Genomic DNA, 18744 nt, shown 5'->3' on the forward strand with positions numbered 1-18744 from the left:
AGTGGATCAAGTTGGTCCATGGTTTTATTAAAAATAAGAAATTCCCAGTAGTTTTCAAATGTGTCTGGGAAAACAAATGTGAAATGAGAATTTTTATGCAAACCCATTTTTTGACAAAATTAATTTTGTTTTTTTAGTGCAACACAATAACTAATAAGTAGTAATAACCGTATATAATAGATAGATACTTTAAATGTTCATAAAATGTTAATATGACCATTTTTATTCAATATTTTAGCCGTTATTGAGGTATAGGTACTTATGCCATGAGAAATTTTCGATTTTTTATTAATTATATCTATTGTTGCTACATCATATTTTTTCGCTCGATCGAAAAACTTGAAAATATAATACAAGATTCCGTATAAGTTGTTAATATTGTAATAAAAAAAAAGTTGAGCGTATAGCATTTATAAATAGTTCGAATTTTGACAACATTTATCAAATTTAAAATGTAATAATTATTTTGTGGTTGAAAATGTATAAAATGTTCAACTTTTATAGCTATAAGGATTGAAAATTTAAAACAAGGTTCCACGTAAATAGGTATGTATAAATTACTTTATTCACAGTAATATCATTAAATATGCTTAGTTAAATATCATAGGTTGACTGTCGACAGACCGTCTTCGCTCGGTATCGTTTTTCTTAGTCAATGATATTATATTAATGAATTCAACTTTAACGCCATGTCACTATCCAATACAGTGACTCACTGTACACACTGTGTAACCTACTGTACAGCAGAGCAAAACCCACTTGCCCACCTATTTTTTAAATTTTGTTAAATGCTTGTAAAAATATGTGCTTTTATATTATATAATACATATATATAAATTGTAACAATATAGCTGGAGCCTTGTATTACATTTTCACGCTTTTTGACCTAACAAAAAAAATGTAATTGACACAAAATTTAAAATTGAAAATGTCTCTTAACAGTTCAAAACGAATCAAGATATTTTGAAAATTTTCATAAAGTATGGAAATTGATCAAATAAACATATGGTGTAAATGTCAAGTATCTACAAAAAGCCGATTTTGCGTAAAAATTCCCCTTTATCCTTAATTTTTTGTTCTTGGTGCTTTTAAAAACTACTATTTTAAATTTTGACCTCTCCAATACACTAACTACTATAGATTCACTTTCCCATCAAACAAGATACTGAAGTTGAAAATCGAAGCATATTTCGACTAGGTACTCATCGTGTATAAGCAAATAAAAAAAATTTAAAAACACATCATTGTAAAATCAATACATTTATCGCTCCACGCAGGATCTAAAATTTAAAATTAAAAAGTGGATTTGTTATAGATATTAGATTCTGAGCGAAGCGATGAATGTATTGATTTTACAATGATGTGTGTTTTTTTTTTTATTTTTTTTTTTAAATTTTTTTTTTATTTTTTATTTTTGTGTCTGTCATCACCTTTTAGGACAGTAAAAGTGCTTGGATTTCCTTCAACAGTAACTTTTCTGATAGGAAAGTGAATCTAGTTGGTACTTTGGGGGGTCAAAAGTAAATATTTCCCAGTAGTTTTCAAAAGCGACTTGAAAAACAAAAGAAAAATTAAGGAAAAACGGGAATTTTTATGCAAAATCTGTTTTTGAGAAAATCGATTTTGGTTTTTGGTGTAACTCTAAAACAAATGACCGTAGAGACATAAAATTTTGACTGAATGTTTATATTAGCATTTTCTATACACCATAACGTTTTCCAAATATTTTGACTTATTTTGAGCTGTTTACGGACATTTTCAGTTTCCATTTTTTTTAGTTTTTTTTTCTACAAATATCAATAAAATTTTATTTGTAGGGTAAAAAAGTTTGAAAATTTAATAGAAGGCTCCTACTATATTGCCACAATGACGTTTGAAAAAAATTAAAAATCCTTAGTCACAGTTTTTATTTATAAGCATTTAAAGTTCAAATTTTGACAAAATACGGGAAAATCACGGAAATTAGTAAATTATTTTGAGTTGAGAATTCATAAAAATTTTTTTATTTAAATCCAAGATTTGAAAATGTAATATAAGATTACTCATAAGTTTGTCTACCTCTATCAAAAAAAAAATGTCTACAAGAAACTTAAATTAAATTTTTATGAGCGTCTGAAGTTTATATTTTTACAACATTTGATATTCACTTGATTTCTCATGTAACAATTTTCTTGTTTTATTGTAATTGAAAAACGAATGACCGTAGATACTTGAAAATTTCACTGAATGTTTATATTAGCAATTTTCTATACACCATAAAATGTTGAAAATATTTTGACTCTTTTTGAGCTGTTTACGAACATTGTCAGTTTTCAATTTTTTTAGTTTTTTTTTCTATAAATATCAATAAATTTTTATTTGTTGGGTAAAAAAACGTGAAAATTTAATATAAGGCTCCTGATATATCGTTCTAATAGCAGTTGAAAAATATTAAAAATACATAGGCACAATTTTTTTTTTATAAGCATTTAAAGTTCAAATGTTGACAACATTTATCAATTTTATAATTTATTAATTATTTTGTGGTTAAAAATTTATAAATTTTTAACTTTTATGGCTATGGATTGAAAATTTAAAACAAGGCTCCGAGTAAATAGGTTATATATAAATTACTTTATTCACAATAATATCATCAAATATACTTGGTAAAATCATAGGCTGACTGACCGTTTTCACTCAGAATCGTTTTTCTTATACAATGATATTATATCATTGAATTCAAATTTAACACCATCCATTACAGTGACCCACTTGTAACCTACTGTACAGCAGAGCGACATCCACTTATCCACCTTTTTCATATTTGTTGATCGAACATTCGAATAAGAATAACAATATTATACAATATAATAATACATTTGTTAGGTAGGTAGGTAGGTTAGGTATTTAGGAGTAGTATTTTAATTATATTATGTACCTATCATGCATGAATGTGAAATCTCAATTGCATTACCTATAGTGTGATAATTAATATTATAGTTAGATTACCTATTACACAAAGAACAATAAAATCGTCTGCAACGGGTAAAAGATTAGAGGCCGATGCCCTAGTGTTAATAGACGCCACACAAAGTCTGATGAAATATTTTTATAATACAAATAATATGATTATGGTTAATAGCCAATATATGTATATTATAGGCAATGTAGAGGAAGTATCTCGGCGGCAGCCGGCAACTGGACCATGGTCGGCGCCCAGCAGAGAAACGAATAATAAGTAACAATAGAGTAACGATCGATATTACAATATTTTCTTTTATTATCATTCCGATTGCCGACCGGTCGGTGGGCGGCAGCTGCAATCGAAATAATCCGAAAATTAAAATCGATTTTCTATAGTATAGACTGCTGAAAAATAAATAATAATCATGATTAAAAGGTTCTTTACAAGTGTTATAACTTATAATCGTGAAAAATAATAATACGATATTATATTAATATTAATAGTGTTATAAAACTAGTGCCCATACGACTATAATATGTTCCTCTTATAGTCGTGTCGGGACGATTATAATCGAGTTTGTAAACAATCGACCACGATTGTACCAATAATATTCTCGTTGTAAAATAATATATATTATTATGTAATATAATATAATAAAAACGAAAACATTTGCCGCGGTTTGTGACTCGGAGGGGGAGACGCTCGCTGAGACGTGCGCCCGGCGGACGGTTTGGGAAAGATCGGAATAACCAACGCCTCCCGCCGAGCCATACAGGTTACCGGCACCGTAGTCGCCTGCGCTCGTTCGCTACACCATTCAGTTATTCAATCGCGGCTCGTGCTCCGTGTTTGCCGCCGTGCCGTACCATCGTGACCGATCGATTGCGTAATAAAAATCGTTCCGAGGTACGCCCGACGGACGGTGTGCATAAATTGTCGTGCCGTCTGATCGACGAATTGGTTTTTCGGGTTTCCCGACAATGACGACGGGTTTTGTTGTCATTCTACGACAGTCGCTGTACGAATAACCGAACATTATGGGAGCCAAAGTGTCCAGGACCGACTTTGAGTGGTCGCCCACGGAAGAGCCGCACGCGACTCGTAGGAAAGAGATTTTGGGTTCGTATCTTGACACTCGATATAATTTTCTGCACTTGTGTTAAATCTTATCTGTAGGATGTAGGTACGACGTACGCCAATATTTATCATCTAAACATTTACGAGAAAAAAAACAGTTGTAGATAGGTAGGCTGAATTGGGTAATTTAAAAAAAGCACGCTTATTTTTTTTCATTTTAAACTGTACAGCATATTTGAGGAAAATTGAAATCATTACCAATCAATCCAGCCCTTAGCCCTATATTATCATGTAATACGTAATACCTACAGTTCTAAACGGGGTTCTAAACTATGATGTACAGAAATATGAATTATTAAAAATATACCTATGAGAAATTAATTTTATATTCAAGTACCTAGGTATTTTAAAAATCTTACTGTTTTTTTTTTTTTTTAGTTGATACAAATAAGTTCATTTATGACAAAACTGTATTCTTATATTGTCAGTGCAAGTTAAATTTATTTTGGACATATCTACCCGAGTATCTACCCATACATAAATATATTTTGTTATACCTATTTGTTCAAAATTAAATTAAAATAGGTAGTTATTTTCTTAATTTTATATTTACCTAAGGACCTATTTATTGTATTTTTTCCAAATTGAATACAATTTAAACTTTTTTTTCATTTAAGGTTTAGTTACTCCTAATAAAATTATTTTACAGTACCTACAGTTCATTTTTTTTTTTATATTCTAGCCAAAAATTATAGATGGACAAATTTAAAATTAGGTTTTATTACGCAGATCTATTAGTCAAATTTATAAACCTATAAGTATATTATTTTCATATTTTTTTTATCTAAATTATTAGATAATAATTGACATGTTATGTATCTATTATGAATATAATAAATCATTTTAATCGGACTAACATATGTATTGTACATATTATATATTATGTAGGTACCCATCTACATATATTATTATACCTACTAAAATGCATATATTTTATGTTCATTATTGATAATTAAAATAGTCCCATAAAAATATAAATTGCTTATAGTTGTAAAATAATAAAGATTTTATACCAACCTAATAATATATTTTCAAGTTATATAATTTATTATCTTGGAACGTATTGCTGAGTTAATATTTATTTGTATATACCTAAGCAGTAAGTTGTTTTGGTGTATAATTTTACTGATTAATAAAATAACTATTTATTAGTTACACTTTAACTATACATTTACATACCATATTGTTATATAGGCATTTTAATAATCAACATGTTTTATACTATAGATAGGTACTGTATTATAAATTACAACCTTATATGAAACACAATTTACACAAACATATTTTATACCGTATTTTATTAAAATTTGACAGTACCTTTACTTTCAAATATGGTGACATTTAATGGAATTCAGTATAAACATTAAATCAATACCTATGAAATATACCTATATTTCATAGGTATTATATACAATGTGTCCCATGAATAAGTGACTGACTAGTGGCATTTGATAGTATACTTTAAGTTTCAAAAATTCTAATTTTTTTTACTTTTTTAAATTTAATGTAATTAATTTGTATATTTCTGGTTTGATTATGTAATTGATATCACAATAAAATAGCTTTTGAAAAAAAAACTACCATAAAAAATTGAAAAGTTTTGAATTAGGTTTGGTTTTGATAAAAAAAAATTGATTTACTCTTAACTAAAAATATGGTACTGGTTTGTTATAGCCCCGCCGAGGCGAGTGAAAACTTTATAGCCCTGCCACTCAGGTTTGTTATCTCCCCGCCATCCATAATAATAAATATATTGTAATATTGTATAAATATAGAATATTAAGTTTATTTATTGATATTTATTAATCTAATAAATTCTCATTTGCAACAACACGTATTTTAACATTATGAAGTCAATCATAGATACAATTTTGTAGACCCTAACTCATGAGCCTACACACAAAATGTTGAGAGAATGTGGGATTCGGTCAAATGGGGGAACAAAAAACGTAGAAAAACAGATTGATATTTTTTAGACCTGTTCATGGCGAAAATTTAAATGGCGATCAAAACTAAATAATAGTGATCCAATTGAAACAATTTTAAAAGATGTAGCAGAATTTTGGGAATCATGGAAAGCCTACACATTTTATTAACATTTTTTAATTAAAACTTTTTAATATTATATCAATAAATAAACTCATTATTTTATATTTATATGATGTATTTATTATTATGGATGGGGGGAAATATTCTGAGAGGCGGGGCTATAACAAACCAGTACAAAAAAAAAACCAAAAACTAGTTTTTTTCATAACAAGGTATATTATCATATGATGCCGGCCAGTCACTTCTTCATGGGACACATTGTATATAGGTACTTTTATAAATTCCTATAAATTCATATCATATCTAATACCTAACGTGTAACTTTAATAAATATACCTAACGTGTTTTTTGTGCTGGGTTTTTTTACTGGGTTTATAACTGGACCCAGTACTTCAAACCCTGAATTATCAAATCATAAGTGTAACAATTAATTTAATTTATAAATTTTATTCTGTCAAATAAACTTAATTATTTAAATTACCAGTTTACATATACATACCTACCTATTATCCTTGGCAGCACTATCTCTGTTGAACATTGACATCGACTATAAATCATGTAATTGTGTTGAGAATATTTTACCAAGGCTATAAAGACTAATAATTTTTTGTTATAGTTCAACTACAAATATATATCTCAGTTTGATTAAGAGTTCAATCAAATTAGGTAGTAACTAGTATTAATAAAATTATTATTAATCTTTTATGATATTAAAAGTAATAAAGTTAGCATTAAAAATAATTAAATAAATATTAATATTTATTTTTTATAAATAGTATTGGTTATAACTTATAAATAATCAATATAATCAATGTTTATAATTCTTGGTGCATTATTATAATGTAGAAGTATCTATATAATGGTTTTAGTTGGGAAAATTTTAATCCTTTATAGTTTAAATTACTATAGAAGAAATCAAAGGAAATTATACAGTTAGTTCTTTTTTTTTGCTTTACCATTAAGTAATAGGTACTTTAATTAGTTAATGTTACTCTTTTGTCATGTCATAGGTTACTCAAGAAAACAATGTATTGAAGTTTAATATCTATGGTACGGTCATTGGGGATCATAATATATGTTGAGCATTTATAATAAAACTTTATTTCAATAATTTCTGAATATCAAGTCTAGGTATATTATGTGAATCACAAATATCTTACTACAGTTTTAAAGTTTTGCAATTTATGCAAACGTACAATGTTTAAAGAAAGATGTCCATTGAGGCATTGAATGAATTTGTCACAAATAAAAGATGTTTGATAAATCCTATAAAACTTAGACATTCCTATTCTAAACAATTTTTATTAATTGGTATGATAAAAATAATATTATATACTGAGTTAAGTTATATAGATTATGTAGATACAATACTAAATTATGTAGGTAACTAATTATCATAGTTATTGTTGATTTCAAATATATAAACAATTTTATTAATATAAGAACAAATTGTAATATATATTTTTATATACCGTGTGTTCACAAAAACAGGGTACACTCTATGACTCAACTACTTTATTACTCTGAACCCTAAACATATTTTTGAATTCTGTTTTAGGGAAATGACACTAAACAATTGCATTATGAATTCCTGTAACTTACAATTGTTTAACTCTTGCATTTATTGCATGAGCGAAAACTTCACTTTTTTGTGTACCTTTTTTCATATACATTATACATCATATACATTTCAAATGCAATTTAATAGTTTATAATTAAAACTTTATTTTTAATTTGGTATGTAAATAAAAGATAGGTTTTTACTAACTATTTTTAGAAGAATAAATTAAACATAAATAATCTTATCTGAAACACAGGACCTCACAGGACCTTAGAATCATGATAAATTAAATAGGTATGTCTGTAATATACCAGTTTTAAAATAAATCGTGCATCCACCCTCTACCCAGCCTTATTCTGTGACGTAAGCATTTCTCCGTTTCTCATTGGTCCACCACCGTCGCTGCCACCGAAGGCTCCACGTCTCTACCACTGCTCAACCATTTGGAGAAATGCTTATGTCATAGACATGCATATCACGAGTTGCTGACATACCTATTTAATTTGTCATGCTTATGCTGGGTTGCATAAACAATTAATTAATTTTAATGGCTTACTAAAAATTCAATGGACCAATCGTGGCCCATAAAATCTTGTTTAGAAGACTATTAGCTCACTATTGATTCATTAAATATTTTGTGCAACCCGGCACTAGAATGGTAAAATGGTAAAATTAAATTACATTGATAATATTATTATTTGGTTTCAGAAAAGCACCCTGAAATCAAGAAACTTTATGGTCCAGATAAGAATTTTAAATGGATTGTTGTAATTACTACAATATTGCAGTTGGGATCTCTTTATTTTATCAAAGATTTAAAATGGCCAACTGTTATGATTTTAGCCTATTGTTTTGGAGGTGTTGTAAATCATTCATTGATGCTTGGTAAGATAATATTTATTAACTTTAATTGTAAGTTGTTTATTTAATTACTTAATACTGATATATTGATTATTATTTTAATCTTTATTTTCAGCGATTCATGAAATTGCCCATAATATGGGATTTGGACCAAAATATCCAATGTACAATAAATTACTGGGTATGTTTGCTAACTTACCCATTGGTCTTCCATTCTCTGTCACTTTTAAACACTATCATCTAGAACATCATCGGGTAAATAATATAATTCCCCAGTAAATTATTTATAGTTTACTATTAGTAAGGGGATATATATTTTATACTATCCTAAACAGTATAAATATATTTTTGAATATGAGTATCTAATGCAAAATCTATAATTAACTGTTATTTGTTATAAAAAAATATGTTTATTCCAAAAAATACTTCAATTATTTTTATTAAGCTTTGAATACAATTTATTTTGTACTATACATTTATTGTATCAATGTAATTTACATAATTTAATTATTATATACAGTACCAAGGAGATGAGAAACTTGATACAGACATACCTACATATGTTGAAGCAAAATTATTTAATTCAACATTTGGAAAATTTATCTGGGTATTGTTACAACCATTTTTCTATGCATTAAGACCTATGTTTGTTTATCCAAAAAATCCTACTGCACTTGAAATTATAAGTGTTGCTATACAGTTAGCGTTTAACTATTGGGTATATTTATATTTTGGTAAGTTAATTGTATATAAAATGGACTTTAAAATGTATAAAAAAAAATGGTTAAGTAGTGTTTAGTTGATAATCTTGTATACATCATTTTTTTCAAAGGTACAAAAGTAATAACATATATGTTAGCTGGTTCATTGATGGCGATGGGTCTTCATCCAGTAGCCGGGCATTTTATTTCTGAGCATTATATGTTTCATAAAGGATTTGAAACATATTCATATTATGGTCCATTAAATTTTATAACATTTAATGTTGGCTATCATAACGAACATCATGATTTTCCATTTGTTCCTGGTTCTAAACTTCCGCAAGTGAGTATTGAGTTAACTTTTTGAAAGAAGTTATTGATAACTCTAACTTAAAAATATAAACAAACTGTAGTTGTACTTATTATTCTTGTACATTTTAATAGTCAACTAGACTTTTTTCATTTAAATTTAATGTATATTATATGGAATTAAACCAATCTACTAATTTATTATTCTTTTATATTTTCTACCCAGAATATTAACTATAATTACTATAATATTTACTATAGTTAAAATAATATTTTAATGTTATTATAATATTATAATTTCAAAATGCTGTCTGGGTAGTAATGTACATAATATATTTATATTATAAGCCCTCAATTCTATTGTTATTTTATTTACATTATTTGATAGTTCTAAGTAATTTTTAAAAACATTCACAGCATTTAGTTTCATCTATAACAATGCAATAATTAATGCAAAATACCAAAAACGTTTATATATTTATACATGCCAACTCTGTATTAAAATATTTTAATTATACAATTTTACAAGATGTGTTTTTTGCATTTAGGTCAAGAAAATTGCACCAGAGTTTTATGATAATTTACCTCAACATCATTCTTGGACAAGTGTGCTGTATGATTTTATCATGGATCCTAACATTGGTCCATATGCACGAATAAAGCGTAAACATAAAGGATTGAAATTTTAAGTTAAATCTTAAACATAAATCAAACTAAAATTGTATAGACAAAACTGTAATCTATATAAGATAAGTCATAACTCAGTTAAAGCTCTCTATTTTTGTTATTAATTTAAGTAAAATAAAAATAGTTTATTTTGAACAACTAATTAGCCCAAAAATTGTTTTTTTTTTATAATTATTAATATATCAATTTTATTTTATCAAGAGCTTTCCTGTCAATATTTATCACCAAATATTAATTTAATGATTACCACAGTTAATTACAATCTTTAACCTAAGTGTATGATATAATATTATTTAACAACAATAATTATTTTATTTTTATTTTTGCACCCATAATAATGACTTGCTTAAGTATTTATTTAATAATAAAATTATTATTTTCATAAGGTTTCTCTTAAAATATAATATAAATAACAAGTACCTATAAACCACAAAGTTTTTAATATTTTTATTATTCAATCATCTTTCCAAGTCATTAATATGTTAAATTATCAAATATCATGTAATATATTAATATTTTAAGCCTAAAATAATATTCCCTTTGGGCGCTTACTTTAAAATAAACAAATAAGTATATATTACCAATGAAAAAATAATTTAATTTGCCAAGTTGGTATATCACAGCAAATTTACATATCTTTGCATTAGATTGCAATTTTTTTAAGATAATTAACTAGACCATAAGAAATGCATCATAATCGTTTTATTTAACATATAACTTGGTATTTCTAATGTCACGTAGCTAAAACTAAACCTAGTTATAATATACATCATAATGGTATTGAAAAATATTGTATGGCCTTATAATAATTTTTGGTTAAAAAACAATACACTTTTATTTGTTAAAGTCGTTTAATTGACGATTTAAAATATTTCCTCTGCCCCTGTAGCATGTAAAACAGAATAATAAATATGATATTTTCCTAGAGTAACAAACTATTTAGCTTTCTTCTCTGTTTAAATAATGGTTAAAAAAAATTGAAATTAAATTTAGAAATGAGACATAAATATTGAGAGTATTGAGACACTAATTCACGTCATTAGAATAAATAAAATAGGCTATTTTTTAATAAAAAAATAAAAATAAATCAGTTGTAAAAAATTTAATTTAGCCATAGCAATCTTTAACTCCACATATGACTATTTTGGAACTATGACCATTTTTTACGTAAACTTGCTTAAAAAATTGCCACGATGTATATAGTATGTGATAAACTGATCAATAAGTGCCAAATATATTATTATAACAATATTAAGAGCCAAAGTCCAATATATTATGACTCTTTCCTTAACTAAGACTATGAAAATATTATTTTTGTATTTGTATTTACAAAAGTATATTTGTGTAATTACAAATTAAGTAACTGTTAGTTTGGGTTTTCAAGAAATTGTTTTACAATTTAAAATTAAAATTATGAAGTATTACTTAGATGAGCCCAATAGAAGTAAATTGTAGAATCACACTTGATGTATTTAGATTCAATATTTATTATTTATGATTTAATCATTTGTATAAGTTTTGTTTTACAAAATAAATACTACTTAATTACTTAGCATCTACCACTTATATTCATATTCTATGTGCCTGTTATTGATAATATTTAAATACTATATGGAACTAATTTATATTGCTAATAACTAATTAACTTTTAAACTAAAATATTTAATTTTTCAAGTCCAAAACATTAATTTAAAAAAATGACTGGCATGAAGGTGCTTGTTCTAGTGCTGTAAAATCACTTCTGAATATGGGCTGTTCAGGGCTCTCTTATATAGGCTAACCATCTACCTCTCATGTCTCTTGCGGGCCTTGCGATAAGGATTCTCGCTCCTACAGATTGTGGTTTACGTGCAGATATAACCATTTCGGGAGTCATCTTCGATCATGTACACTGTTGTGTTAAAAAATCAGCCACATCCCCCCTCCAATGACAAAATTGTTTGTCTAGCACTGGTTTTTGCCTATTTCTTAAATTGGTTGGCCTTATAAAAGCAGGGTTTGTGGTCTACTGGCCTGCATAAATAAATTGAGTTAACATCCTGCAGGTAATTTTTATAACTTTAAGTTTGATAATAGGTTAAGGTACAAATGTACAATTCACTCTAATATTGAAGCTGACAACACAAGATTGGTTCTACTGAACTCGTGTCAGACTTATTGACCTTTTTCACTTCTGGATGCAGCTAGTGTGCCAGCATGCGCCCAAAATCTAAATTCCAATTGTTGGGCGCAAATATTGTATAGTCTACCTTTTCTGTGGTCGAAATGGCAACTTAGGTTACTTAGGTACTTAGATATATTACTACTTGTCTTACTTATCCACAAAAAATTATAAGTATGGGACACACAATGCACATTCCCATCGAGACTAACCATATTTTCTGGGAGTGAGGCCTATTATTTATATTTTATATACATAATATCGTTATTCGTTAGGTAGATATAAGAGCTTTTGAACTTCCATAGGTACCTACTTCTGAGCCTCGATGTTCGTGTTGAATGATTTACTTACTATTATATATTCATATCCAAAAATTATTATTCTCTATAATTTTTGTAATAGGTTTGACTGTAAGATTACTCAAAAACACTGAAACAAATGATTTCACGTGAATGGGTTTTTTCTATTTTGCGCGTGGCTCAAAAAGGGATAACAAATCTCTTGAAACCAAAAATATTTTTTCCTATTTCGATTTTGTTTTTGGTTTTAGTTTTTAACGTTTATAACCGGTATTCATAATTGGTAGATATCCTATATCGGTTTTCACTTTTCAAGCCCTCATTTAATTACTTTATTTAAATATCACGACTCATCATTGTGAAAATGTTAAATGTTAAATGTAGGCAATGTAGCCATCAATATATTTTTTGTATGTAAATGTAGGTACAGTGTAGCCGTGTACACAATGTATAATCACTTGTACAGTTGTTGAGTTGTACATGAAACAATAAAACTATTGTAAACAATATAACTAATTACTTACTATAATAGATTAATTTTTGTTTTATGATTTATGACTATTTTTGAAAGTAAATAAGAATAAAACAACATATTTAAACACAATTGACTTTGGGGAAGCGTTATAGGTATCATAAACCTCCCGCTACAGTTTAAGGTTTATAGTAAATGTTAAAATTAATTCAAATAAGCAATACACCGTAGGTACCTACTTTGGTTTGGTGTGAGTAATTGATGACTTATAATTGTTTGTTACATTATATAGGTACCTATCTACCTATTTATCTATGTCTAATAATATAATAGGTATATAGTCTAACCAGGTGCGGAGTAGGAACAAAATTCAGGCCGGAAGATTGAAATTTATCCAGGCCAGTAGGCCACCCACAATTTACCAATTAAATCACCAAAAAAATGTTTATCGCAACGCTCCAATTATATATTTATATTTACCTATTTCAATAGAATTATATAAATACATTTAATTTTATAAACTATAAAAGTATTTCAATCACTATTTTGCTATTTTGTTTAACTTCTAATGCAGTGGCGTAGCCAAGGGGGGGGTCCCTACCATGCCCCCCCCCCCAATTAGCGGTATTATTTTGAGTGATTGTCGTTAAGGCACATCGCACATGGACCTAAAAGCCAACACGTTTGGGTACAAATAGAGATAGACACGTTTGAAAACATAGAATTAAAGGTATTTTATAATTTTACCTGGTAAATCAGTCTACTCAGAGAACGTTTGAGTAAACATAATACATATACTGAAGTTTTTGAAACCCGTCATGGAAAAAGTGCTTTATAATTGGTAATTTTAAATGTAATGAATTTAAAATAAACAAATACGAGCACATTTTTGTATGTGCTAACTAAACGTAACTGTAACATAACATACATTTAAATAAAAAAATAATGAATTTAAACTTGACAATAATATTAGGAAATATTTATGACATCGCGGTCCACGTTATATCAGAAAAAAATAAAATTTTATAACAAATAAGATAGCAGTAAATAAAATCAAGTTCGATTTTTGAGTTAAGTAGATTTAGTATTTTTTTAATGACACAATAATTTAATATAATATTATGTAATAAAAGGATTTAATAATAGTATTTTGTCAATATTTGAACTTTAAATGCTTATAAAAAAAAACTGTGACTAAGGATTTTTAATATTTTTCAAATGTCATTGTAACAATATAGTAGGAGCCTTGTATTAAATTGTCAAGCTAATTAACGCAACAAATTAAATTGTATTGACATTCAGAGAAAAAAAAACTAAAAAAATTGGAGACTGAAAATGTCTGTAAACAGTTCAAAACAAATCAAAATATTTTGAAAATGTTATTGTGTATAGAAAATGCTAATATAAACATTCAGTCAAAATGTCATGTATCTACGGTCATTTGTTTTAGAGTTACACCAAACACCAAAATCGAATTTGCGTAAAAAATCCCGGTTTTCCTTAATTTTTCTTTTGTTTTTCACGGCGCTTTTGAAAACTACTAGGAAATTTTTACTTTGGACCTCCTCCCCTCAAAGTACCAACTAGATTCACTTTCCTATCAGAAAAGATACGTTGAAGAAAATGTTGATGACGTCAATAACAGACACAAAAAAAATTTTAAAAAAAAATTTAAAAATTAATAAAAATAAACACATCATTGTAAAATCAATACATTCATCAGAATCTAATATTTTAACTTGAAATAATTAACACAATTTTGTGATTTTTACGTATTTCGTCAAGATATGAACTTTAAAAAAATAAGGTTATGACAGACACAAATAATAATAAAAAACAAACACACACATCATTGTGAAGTCAATACATTTATCACTCCTATCAGAATCTAAAACTAAGTCGTAGAATAAATTGTAAACTACCTAATAGTTATTTGTGTAAACAAAACTAAAAAGTATAAAATGTTGTTTATACCAATGACAATGTCTATAATACCCGTGCCCCCACCATGTATGACTAATTATGTATCACCGGATAAAGGCTGGACTCATATAAATAATTGCATTCGCAGACTTTGACTCATATCTCAGTATCTCACACATATGCACGCTAATACGCTATACACATTTCACAAACACCATAAAAATAGATTTTTTCTTCGGGTGAATCGCATATTCTATAATAATTAATATTATAATACATACAATTGGAAACTGAATATGTCCGTAGACAAATCAAAACAAGTCAAAATATTTTATGGTGTATAGAAAATGCTATTATACACATTCAGTGAAAATTCCATGTATCTACTGTCATTTGTTTTAGAGTTACACCAAAAACCAAAATTGATTTTGTCAAAAACCAATTTGAAAAAAAATTTCGTTTTACCTTATTTTTTTTTTTTGTTTTTCCCGGCGCTTTTGAAAATTACTGGGAATTTTAATTGTTGACCTTCCTAATGCACCAATTATATACACTTTTCCATCGAACAAAATACTTAAGTTGGAAATCGAAGTATTATTTCGTTTTTAGATAGGTACTTATCGTGTATAGTGTATACCACTACACAGACACAAAAAATAAAAAAAAACAAAACACACATCATTGTAAAACCAATACACTCACATTGCTCTACTCAGAATCTAAAATAGAATAATATATATTATTTAAATTTTAATGTAAAATAGGGACAATAGTTCTCGCTTTTAAATAAAAACTTATGAATATAAAAGTGGAAAAATAATTAAATAATAATATTATGAAAGTCATGCTAATTATTTACGGGTACTAATGGAAGAATTAATACATAAATGATAAACAAATATCATTAGAAATAGTGCGACTTAGCTACTCAGGTTAATTATATTAAGCGACTCGCTGCCCTCCTCAGAATCGTTTTTCGTAATTTATCATTGTATTCAAATTTATCACATCCGTCATGTAATAGTGACCTATACTACAATGCATTGTCGTCATCATAACATCGTCATGACAAAAGGTGAAAACTCGTCATATATTATAAGCGGCTAACCTAACCTAAAGGACACCTTTGATTTTAAAAAATGTATTTAAAATTAACTCAAAAATCCATTTTCCAGTATATGCAACCATTGGAACGTCAATAAAGTTTTCTCTTTCTAACAAAAAAAATTATGAAATCCCAACAACTCTACGATGATTATATTTTTCTTTAAAAGTCGTTTTTGATTGTTGAAATTTACTGATCATATTATTATTAATATTATCAATTATCAGTATGCAAGCCATGCAAAAACATTCGTTATAACAGGATTAAAAATTACATTTTATTTTGAGGCATAAATTGTCTAACTAACAAATCAATTGCAATATCAAGTTATTAATAGCTTGTCCATTATTTTTTATATTGGTAGTACAAACTATTATACTAGTATATGATCGTTTACTTATAACTAGGGTTCGGATTTGAAGGCAAATGCCTTTCTTTTATTAATCATAATAGAAAAATAATTTTTATACAAAAATGTGTTTCATTTAATTTCTTAGACGATGGAACCTTTTTTTTTTGCCTTTTTTGCCTTTTTACTTATAAATGCCTTTTTGCCTTTTTTTACCTTTTGTACTTATAAATGCCTATTTTTTGTTTAATTTTTCAGTTGATTTTATAATTTTATACACAGCTTGCGTATATAGCTACAAATGGGTTTTATTATTCGCAATATTTATCGATATCGTCTTATCGAGTATATTTAGGTATTTACTGAGGACAGCCTATCAAAATACATGGTAGTCAATTTTTTTTTAATACCAACTAGTTTATTTTGCATGCAGTTTTAATTTTTAATTTGTATTTGTCTCAAAATGTGTGCAATTGAAAGTGTTTAAAAAATGTTCTTTTTTTTATTTTGTAGTATATTTATGAATTGCCTTTTTATATAAATTAAATGCCTTTTTTTGCCTTTTTTTACATTTTAAATGCTTTTTTTATTGATTATATTGCCTTCAAATCCGAACCCTACTTATAACTAACGCCTACAGCCTATGATTTCCGGTATATACCTAACATACAAATTTATATAATGAACCTTTAATACATCATGATGAATTCATATTGTTAATAATTGAATAAATGTAGAGTTTTTATAAACTATGATCATTTTAATCTAAAATTAACCTTCCATAAAGGTCATTTGAACCAGAAAAGTAAGTATAGAACAAACATTAATTAATATAAGCATGAATATTAAATAATGTAATATATGATCCTTTATTTAATATTATTTGTATGTTGTGATAATTTTTATTTAATCTTGAATGAATATTAAAATAATAAATTATACTATTTTTTAATCAAATATAATGTAGCCATTAAGTAGGTCTTTTTATCTAATGGGTATTGATTAAACTAGCCAATAAACATCCTTAAGCCACTAATATTAATACTAATATTTTGTGTTTATTCAATGTTTTAATGTTTAATCTTAATTACATTATTATTTATTACAATGGTACTCATTTGAGATAGGTACTCTCTGAACAATATTTTTCAAACTTTGCATTCATGATTATTGGTACTATAACAATTATTATTCATTAATCATTATAGGTAGTACTGCAGTAGGTATCTATATATAGTTTATACATTACACTTAACACATACGACACACCTATAATTTATTGTGACAAATACCTATAATTAAAACATTAATACATACAATCATTGACTATAAATACTAAAGATCGCTCACTGGCCCGTATTTACGTAGCTCGAAATATTGACAAAAAGTGGATGTTTGAAATATGGATTAATTCTATATTTTACAAATATTGTAATATTGTTGAAAAACTTTTATATTTCAATTTGTTTAGATTCTTAGCGAAGCGATGAATGTATTGATTTTACAATGATGTGTGTTTTTTTTTTATTTTTTTATTTTTTTTATGTGTCTGTCATCACCTTTTAGGACAGTAAAAGTGCTTGGATTTTCTTAAACAGTAACTTTTCTGATAGGAAAGTGAATCTAGTATTCTAGTTGGTACTTTTGGGGGGGGGGGGGGGGGTCTAAAGTTAGTTTTTGGTGTATATCTAAAACAAATGACCGTAGGTACATGAAATTTTGACTGAATGTTTATATTAGAATTTTCTATACACCATAACATTTTCCAAATATTTTGACTTATTTTGAGCTGTTTACGGACATTTTCAGTTTCCATCTTTTTTAGTTTTTTTTTCTACAAATATCAATAAAATTTTATTTGTAGGGTAAAAAAGCTTGAAAATTTAATACAAGGCTCCTTATATATTGTCACAATGACGTTTGAAAAATATTAAAAATCCTTAGTCACAGTTTTTATTTATAAGCATTTAAAATTCAAATATTGACAAAATACGAAAAAATCACAAAAATTAGCAAATTATTTTGAGTTGAAAATTCATAAAAAATTTTCTTTTTCAATCTAAGATTTGAAAATGTAATATAAGATTATCCATAAGTTTATCTACCTTTATCAAAAAAAATATGTGTACAAGAAAGTCAAATTAAATTTTTATGAGCGTTTGAAATTCATATTTTTACAATATTTG

The 18744-nt window shown here is 26.9% G+C and overlaps 1 protein-coding gene across 1 annotated transcript; it reads left to right on the forward strand.

Annotated features, from left to right (window-relative positions):
• Nucleotides 1-3606: 3606 nt before the first annotated feature.
• LOC132935658 (sphingolipid delta(4)-desaturase DES1) lies at nt 3607-10391 on the forward strand. Its single transcript, XM_061002260.1, has 6 exons — nt 3607-4063; nt 8400-8576; nt 8668-8807; nt 9073-9286; nt 9385-9596; nt 10111-10391. The coding sequence occupies exons 1-6, from the start codon at nt 3982-3984 to the stop codon at nt 10249-10251; spliced, it is 966 nt and encodes a 321-aa protein (XP_060858243.1). The 5' UTR covers nt 3607-3981; the 3' UTR covers nt 10252-10391.
• The last annotated feature ends 8353 nt before the right edge of the window (nt 10392-18744 follow it).

This window comes from Metopolophium dirhodum, chromosome 1 (assembly GCF_019925205.1).
Source record: "Metopolophium dirhodum isolate CAU chromosome 1, ASM1992520v1, whole genome shotgun sequence".
NCBI lineage: Eukaryota > Metazoa > Arthropoda > Insecta > Hemiptera > Aphididae > Metopolophium > Metopolophium dirhodum.

Coding starts and splice junctions, on each gene's coding strand:
- LOC132935658 (XM_061002260.1), top strand. CDS start 3,982: ATGGGAGCCAAAGTGTCCAGGACCGACTTTGAGTGGTCGCCCACGGAA. Junction 4,064..8,399: donor TCGTAGGAAAGAGATTTTGG/GTTCGTATCTTG, acceptor ATTTGGTTTCAG/AAAAGCACCCTGAAATCAAG. Junction 9,597..10,110: donor CTGGTTCTAAACTTCCGCAA/GTGAGTATTGAG, acceptor TTTTGCATTTAG/GTCAAGAAAATTGCACCAGA.